This window comes from Dipodomys ordii, unplaced genomic scaffold (assembly GCF_000151885.1).
Source record: "Dipodomys ordii isolate 6190 unplaced genomic scaffold, Dord_2.0 Scaffold27, whole genome shotgun sequence".
Lineage (NCBI taxonomy): Eukaryota > Metazoa > Chordata > Mammalia > Rodentia > Heteromyidae > Dipodomys > Dipodomys ordii.
The window spans coordinates 10144302-10153202 of NW_012267243.1; the positions used below are offsets into that span (position 1 = coordinate 10144302).

The following is an 8901-nucleotide window of genomic DNA, read 5'->3' on the forward strand; positions in this document are numbered from 1 at the left end:
TTTATCTTCTCAGCTCATCATGGCTTCAGTCTCAAGGTAAGAGTCTTGTTTGATGAAATGCTTTATGGAAATACTCCTCAGCTTCTGAAATGCTGACTCAGTGGCATTTGTAAGTTGCTTACTGTACAGTTAAGTCTTCAGAAAGATAAAAGATGTTGGGAGGAGAGGGAGAAGAGATGTGGCAGACGGGAGTGTACAGTACAAAGTGGGCATGTGGGCATGTAGCACCAGCTTGTGCACTTGATGTAAAACATGCCTCAGCTTTCCAGTTTTCAAAATTAAGACAACAGATAGCTGTGTCTGGAGCCACCTGGGTACCTGCTAGCTTTTCCATGCCTACAGTGTGTTTCACTGATGAAGACTCTGGTGGTGAAGATGGCCAGCGAGGAGCTCAGCTGCCTGGAAGAGTGCTCATGCTTCTGTTGTGTCTGAGGACTCTGGCACTGGGTCATGGGGTAAGCAAGAGCTCAGGCAGTAAGAGTGGAGATGCCGTGTCCTGACAGGCCTGTGAACTGAGTAAAACTATGGCAAGGAGGAGGATGGTGTTTGACTCCCACAGAGATCCGATGTGTGACGTCCTTACCGCTAGAGGTTGGCAGGGGAGTAGTGGAGTGAATCTCTAATACAACGTGAACTCAAGAATCCATGGCAGGTCTGTGTGGAAAGAGTGGTAAATCCTGCATCCTTCCTCTGTCCTTGTCATTGAGCCTGGGAAGGTATGTAGGGCAGCAACAGGGTCATCCACACCTTTTTTCCACAAGTCCATTCTAGCAGTGAGTGATATGTTACAGTTTGAATCTTTTCATTGGCCTGAGTTCACACACCCACCTTGGGGCTTCCTGTGACTGCTGAACACATCTGAAGCCCTGCCAGGGCTCTGAGCACTGTGGGGCTGGACTCACACTGCCTCTGCTCTACTCTCTTGTCTGCGCTGTGCCTTCAGCCTTGTGCCTGTGGTGTTTTCTCTGCCTGGGATATCCTGTCTCCTTCCACCTGCTGTGCTTATCCCTCATTTCAAGCCTTCTAGTTCATGAGCCTCCCATTACCATTTTATCTTACACAGAACACCTCATATCACTGTTTTATGACATTCTCAGCCTCCGGTCCAGAATAGCACTAGTCACTACCTGTCTAGCTGCTTGTTTGTTGATGTGCTATCTGTATCTTCCAGTTATAATTAAAACTGTGTAGGCTGCGAGGGGATTTTTCTTCTGCCAGTCTCTGGACAGTGCCTTCTCATTGCTGATATGCATTACAAGCGATTTTGTTTTACCATCCATTTGGTTCCTGTGTCCATAGAGTACAAAGGACAGGAGATTTCCTGTTTCCCAAATGTTCTTCTGAATTGTAGTCAGTATGCCTGAGATACCAGCAAGGGAGCTATGTGGAAGAGTCAGCTTTTAAACTTGAGAAATAAGAGCTTACATAAGGGGAATTAGAGAAGCTGGAAGCAAGGGAAACTTCTGTTGGTGAGATCGATCACAGGAGCAGAGCTGGAGGGTCCGTTGAGTCGAGGGGGAGAGTGGTGGGCGCCATGGATGCTAGCCAGGGCTGCTCATGAGCATTTTGTTATCTGAGGCAATACTAGAGCTGCTTGGACTTAGCACTGTATTCAAGAGGCAAAATACATAATGCCTGGCATCAACAAAATACTTCTACCTCTAAAATCATAAATAGGTATTTATCTGGGAAGTTCACCTGCTTGGTCAAGGCAGAGCTGTGCAGAGGTTCAAGCAAGTGCTTTACAATGAGGCTTCATTCCTCTTTTCCTGCTGCAGTTTTGGCTCTCCGGAGGTGCCTGGCACTGACTCTGTGTCCTGTTTTGGCAGAGGGGGAGGGGCTGCTGGGAGACGGGCCCACTCCAAGGTGAAGTCCACCAAGCTGCTGGAGGTTCTGAATGCTCTGGAGGATGGAGACTCAGGCCACAGCAGGGAAGAGATTTTTATCGCACCGCCTGACAACGCTTCAGGGGACTTCACCGATGAAGATTCTGGTGATGAAGATGGCCCGCGAGGTGCTCAGCTGCCCGGCAGAGTGCTGCAGGCCTCAGTCGTGGCCGAGGACTCTGGCACGGGGGAGGATAATGACGACCTGGAGCTGCAGCCAGCCAAGAGGAGGCGCAAGGCAGCCGGGGAGCCTCAGCGCTTTTGGGCCAAGAGAGATATTCGACCTGACTTCAGCAATTGGACAGCATCAGATCCTCACATTGAGGATCTCAAAAATCAAGAGCTCAGCCCTGTGGGCCTCTTTGAACTGTTTTTTGATGAAGGCACACTTAATTTCATCGTTAACGAAACCAACCGTTATGCTTGGCAGAAAAATGTCAACCTGGGTCTCACCGTCCAGGAGTTGAAGTGTGTGCTGGGCATTTTGATCTTAAGTGGGTACATCTCCTATCCCAGGAGAAGGATGTTTTGGGAGACCTCTCCTGACTCCCATCATCGTCTCGTAGCTGATGCGATTCGAAGGGACAGATTCGAGCTCATCTTCTCATACCTGCACTTTGCAGATAACAATGACCTGGATGACAGTGACAGGTTTGCCAAGGTCCGGCCACTCATCGTTCAGATGAACGGCAATTTCCAGAAGCATGCGCCCTTGGAAGAGTTCTACAGCTTCGGTGAGTCTATGTGTGAGTACTTTGGCCACCGGAGGTCCAAGCAGCTGCACTCAGCGAAGCCCGTACGGCTGGGGTATAAGATCTGGTGTGGGACCACCAGCAGAGGCTACCTGGTGTGGTTTGAGCCCTCCCAGGGCACGCTGCTCACCAAGCCCGACAGCGGCTTGGATCTCGGCGGCAGCATGGTGATCAAGTTTGCAGACGCCCTTCAGGAGCGTGGCTGTCTGCCCTATCACATATTTTTTGACAAGGTTTTTACAAGTGTCAAACTGATGTCTATTTTGCGGAAGAAGGGGGTGAAGGCCACAGGGACGGTCTGCGAGTACAGAACCGAGCGGTGTCCGCTCAAAGATGCCAAGGAACTGAGGAAAATGAAGAGGGGCTCGTTCGATTACAAGGTGGATGAGCGCGAGGAGATCATCGTGTGCCGCTGGCACGACAGCAGCGTGGTCAACATCTGCTCCAACGCCGTGGGCATCGAGCCGGTGCGGCTGAGCAGCCGGCCCGCGGGGGCGGCCAAGACGCGCCCGCCCGTGTGCCAGCCGTCGCTGGTGAAGCTGTACCAGGAGAAGGTGGGCGGCGTGAGCCGCCTGGACCAGAACATCGCCAAGTACAAGGTCAAGATCCGGGGCCTCAAGTGGTACTCGAGCTTCATCGGGTACGTCATCGACGCGGCCCTCAACAACGCCTGGCAGCTGCACCGCATCTGCTGCCCGGACGCGCGCGTGGACCTGCTGGCCTTCCGCAGGTACGTGGCCTGCGTCTACCTGGAGAGCAACGCCGACGCCTCCTCCCCGGCGCGCCGCGGCCGCCGCCTGGAGACCGAGAGCCGCTTCGACATGATCGGGCACTGGATCGTGCACCAGGACCGGAGGACGCGGTGCGCCCTCTGCCACTCGCAGACCAACACCCGCTGCGAGAAGTGCCAGAAGGGCGTCCACGCCAAGTGCTTCCGGGAGTACCACGTCCGGTGACGCGGGACGCGCGCTTGGGGGAGCGCCACTTCCGGTGAGGCCGGAACCTCGCGCTTCGGGGGAGCGCCACTTCCGGTGAGGCCGGACCGTGCTTTTTGGAGAGCATCACATCCGGTGACGGTGGGCGGCGTGCTTCAGGGAGTGCTCCATCCGGTGATGGAGACTCTGCTTCCGGGAGCGTCACATCCGTGACACCCGGACCACATGCTCAGGTTGGTTTATCATGAAGTGATCGCTGAGAGCGTTTGGAGCACATCTGTTTTGTGTTGGAAACAAAAGACCTTCCTTCCTTAGGATTTGACTTTGTATTTTCTCTTTATTCCCAACGCAGTTACCTTCTCCACTGTATTCTGTTAGGCTTCCGTGTAATATGTTAATATTTGTTATAGTTTTCGTATGGGTTTACAAATCTGTATTTTATACTGTTATTTACTACTTAAATTTAGCCACATAAAGATCTTGCTTTGGGGTATATTTGAGTTCTAGGAAGGATAATCAAAGTAAAACTTGTATGAACAGTAGAAAGATTCTTTTTTTCGTTGTAGGTATGTTCTGTATTTCAAGATGAAGGCAGTTGCCTAGAAATACCATAATATTATGAAAGTTTTCCTAATATTCATTTCACTAGTCCAAGACTATCAAATTGACCAGGGACAGATAATTTGCCTTGTATTTATTGAGAAAGCTAACGTTACAGAGCTCATTTTTTTTTAAAGATAGAAAAGTTTATTAGTAGAAAACTATAATAGAGAACAAGCACATGGTATAGTCATGCTGTGGGAGATTCTTATTTTCTTTATAAAAGAAGTTTCCTTAATGTACATATATCCATGTGGAGTTTTATTTTTATAAATAACAAGAGGTAGGAATCCATTTCTTTAAAACTTATATGTATTTTCCCACTGATTTAAATTCTACCTTTATAATTTCCTGAATTTAGGGAGAACATATTGAAATACAGAAGCATTTTGTTGGTTGGGAAGCTTAGAGGGACATATTATGAAGATGAAAAGGAATACATATGGAAAATTGAGTCTCTCAATAATCTAGGCAAGCAAGTTGAGTATTCTCTTTGGGAAAGATGTTTCAGTAGCACAAAGGAACTATAAATACATTTAAAATTTATATTCACCAAAATTAAAATGCAAGGAAATTGAGAAAATATGTTCCATGTTCCTACATTTGCAATAATATACACAGTAAGTAAACATAGATGACAAGAAAAAAACATGCAATGTGGTATGTAAAAATGATTGGCTATAAGAAATGAACAAAAAGACATGGAAGAGACTCTGCTATGGTCACAAAATGCAAAGAAAAGCAATTACATATCCTTTTTTTTCATCCCTACTATTAATTATGTAAATGTGGAAAGATGGTAGACTAATACAGTACCCAAAGGAGTATAAATCTGTAAACTTCTGAAGGTAGTTTAATAAAGTTTTGTTCAAAATCTTAAGAACTATTTATACCTATAGAGTGAAGCAAATGTTCAGTCTGCAGTGAAAAAAGATGGAATAAACTAAGCACGGTACACATATCAGTGGATGTTATACTTCATAAGTGAAAGCAACTCTTCACCAGCTACTTGTCAGTTACAAATAAAAAAAAACAACTAATTCCTCAACAGGCAAACACCATCCCTAGTGATGCACTTGAAGTTAATAGCAGTGGAGACATTGACATTATTTATCTTTTACCTCATTATTCTCCCCTATCTTACTGGCTGGCACATGAAATCTGAATTTCGAATCATGAGGACGCATGGAAACTGAAATCGAAAGACATGCTATGAAAGAACTGGCTTGTGATCCCTCCATCTTCAAAGGCAGCAAACCTGTAGATTTCTAACTCTGATACTGAGTCTTCTGATGGTCACTTATAAGAACGCTTGAAATTACATTGGGTTCACCTAACTTTAGTATGTGTAGATCCTTGATTATGTGCGCCTACAAAATCCTTGTTATTCAGAAAGGTAGAACCATTTACAGGTTCTAGGGATGAAAGGATAACTATCTTTTGGAGAATCTTGTTTCTTCCCACTGCCCCTTCAGGCTTGTTTTTCTGGTGACATTTTTAGGTAAATTTGAAGGATTTGGTTAATGCAATTATTTAAGAAGAAATGAAAGACTGACTGCCTTAGTGAGGGATTGGAAAACCTGGTCTCATAAGAGCGTCAGCTTTGTTTTGTGCATAAGCAAGAAAGGAAATAGATAAGTTTTAAAACATTACCTGTAAGAGTATGACTGCTTATGTTAAGTTGGACTGGGTAAACTTGAAAGTGTAGAACTGGATTTTATTCACTTGACAAAAAGAGCATATGCAGGAGAATAGGAGTAATCTTCCTGATGATAATAAGATACCAATCTGTTTGATGCCAGGACAAAAAATCTATTAGGAACTACAATAGTTGGAGGGAGGCATATGTACACACAGGCACACACACATACAATTCAAGCCTGGAGACAACTGGATACTCTGTCTTAAATGCATTGAGCCTATAGGCTATAATTAAGAATACAAGCATTTTAATATTTTTATAATAACAAAGAGCATGATATGAGCATTTTTCTCTTAGAAGAGTAGTGTTTATTTAACATTTTGATATCATCGATTGAAAAGTCTTCCAAAGGATACTAAACTTTAAGGCTATGGCTAGATTTACCAGTTGATGAGGAACACCAAAAAAAAGAAAGAAATTTATCTTCATCTTAGAACCACTGTGTGCACTCTAGAGTTAGGAAAATGTGTTACCAATGATTGACATATTTCTAGGGATGCATACTGAAACTGAAAACATTTTGAACACCCTGTAATGGGAAGTTAGGAGGAAAGATCATGCCTTTGAAGTAGAAGGAAGGAGTAGATAAGTTGCTGGTGAAATTGTAATCACCTGCCAAAGTTAGGTCTGAGCCTGGTCAAGTATCTCCTAGACAGAACAGGTATTTCTTATCTAGATGTCAAAGGAAAACATAAATGCCAGAATCTTTTCCAATTTGTTACAGTTCTTTGCCTGTAAGCTAAGATCCAGTTTGAAAACAAGCAACAGCCTAAGTAGACATTTTGCTAAAGACAACTAACAGTCAACACGTAAAAATATTCAGCATGGTGCATCATAAGGAATTCCAAATCAAATCAAATATCACTTTGCACCAGTGAGAATGACTCCTATAAAAAGATGAAAGGTAACAGATGCTGGCAAAGATGTGGAGGAAGGGGAGCACACTTGGTGGGAATGTAAGCTTGGGTAGACATTGTGAGAAACACTATGAGTAATTCAAAAGAGAACTACAGTATGATACACCAATTCAGTATTTAGTTGGAAATATCCACAAAAAATGAAATCAGTTTGAAGCAACATCTGCACTGCCATGCTTTTTACAGCATTTGTCACACTACCAAAGAAATGGAACTCATGTCAACAAGCCAATGAGTGGACAGAGAAAATGTGGTATATATACACACACAGTGAAATACTATTCAGCCAATGAAAATAATGGACTCCCATCATTTGTGATAAGATGAATGGGACCAGAAACCAATTTATTATGGTTAAGTGACATGAACCCAGCACAGAAAGGTAAGTGGCATGATCTCACTGGCATGTGGAATCTGGACAAGGTGATCCAATGGAAATGCAGAGGATAACTGTGGTTACAAGAATGGAAAGAATAGGGTGAGGGAGGGGTGGGGAATGTGACTTAGAAGAAAAGGGTTGGTGTTCATTACACAGTAGTGTGACTATAAGCTATCATGTATTACATATTTCTGAAAACAATGTTTTGAATGTTTTCACACAATAAAGATTTGCTACCTTGCCCTGATTTGAACATGAATTATGCAATGAATGTATTGCCTAATTACATGATATTCTATCCACCCATCATCTACAATTTTCATTGTCAATTAAAATAAAAATTTAAAACAAAAATTTCTGAATCCAATAATGAGCTTCCAGGTAAATATAAAAATAAGTCCAGTTAATCCAAATTAGTTAGTGTAAAGACTGGATCATAGGAAAATATCAATAAAACAGAAAATGTAAGTAAAACTTTTGGAAAATTTAATAAATGGATCAACATTTGGCCACCCTGAGCCTGAAAAAACAAAGACTTTCTCGGTATTGCAAGTCAGAGATTGAGGGAATCAATACACATTTTACAGATACTAAAAAAATGAGGAAATGCTCTGAGAAGTTTTATGGAAGGAAATTTAAAACATGAAGTTGAACATTTGACTGGCATAAATGCACAAATGAAGCTCACAAGACAAGGAAACATGAATGGACTTGTATATATTTAGATTGTTTTAATTCCTAATTTAAAGTCTTTACTACAAAAATTCTCCCCAGGTAGATTCATTGATGAGTTTATTAAACAGCAAAGAATCAATAACGATGTCCACAAAAAGCTTTCAAGTAATTGAAGAGAAGGCCGGGTGCTATTGGTTGTGGTTTGAAGGCAGCCCAAGTAAAATTAGTTGGAGACCTCCTCAACCCACAGCTGGGCATGGTAACATGACCTGTCCTCCTACCTAAGAGTCTGAGATTGGGAAGATCACAATTCCAGGCCATCCCAGGCAGAATGTCTGCAAGACTTAACTCTCCACAGAAATTTGATGTGTTGGTATGCACCTGTCACCCCAGCTATGATAAGATACATAAAATAGACAGATCATGATCTAGGAGTGGTTGTGGGTAGCAAGTGAGCCTCTCAGAAATGACCAGAATTAAATGGGGTTTGAAGTTGGCTTCACAGTAGAGTATCTTCCTAGCAAGCAAAAGGTCTTGAGTTCCAACCTCAGGAAAAAAGAAAAAGTAATTCAAGAGTTTATTTGTTTAAGGTCATTATACTAGCTTCAGATAGACTTTAAATATTTATGAAGATCCTTCATAAGCATTAGATACGAAAAAGTCTCAACCATTTATTTAAAAAGCAAAGCAATATCAAGAGGGATAAGGATTATGAGAAGGTAAACTTTCCCCAGGAACATCGGGGTGGCAGAATTTTTAAGAAATCAATATAAAATGTATAGTATTTTAAAAATAAAGTCTGAATAACTAAAAAGAGTTTGATAAAAATTCATTCCAACCAGAAACTTAAAAACTCGGCATATTGGAAGAGAACTCCCATGTGATGGAGAAATACCACATTCTCATCAAGTAAAAGATCTCTTCCAGTTGCCAACTGAGGAATCACACTCATAACACAGTATTAGGTGATAGCCCAAAGCATAAATACAAATCTCCTGTACAGAAGAATTTTAGTGCTATATATATATATATATATATATATATATATATATATA

The 8901-nt window shown here is 42.6% G+C and overlaps 1 protein-coding gene across 1 annotated transcript; it reads left to right on the plus strand.

The window, feature by feature from the left end:
- Positions 1–1534: 1534 nt before the first annotated feature.
- On the plus strand, positions 1535–5116 carry Pgbd2 (piggyBac transposable element derived 2). Its single transcript, XM_013015526.1, has 2 exons — positions 1535–1540; positions 1678–5116. The coding sequence occupies exons 1-2, from the start codon at positions 1535–1537 to the stop codon at positions 3592–3594; spliced, it is 1923 nt and encodes a 640-aa protein (XP_012870980.1). The 3' UTR covers positions 3595–5116.
- Positions 5117–8901: the final 3785 nt, after the last annotated feature.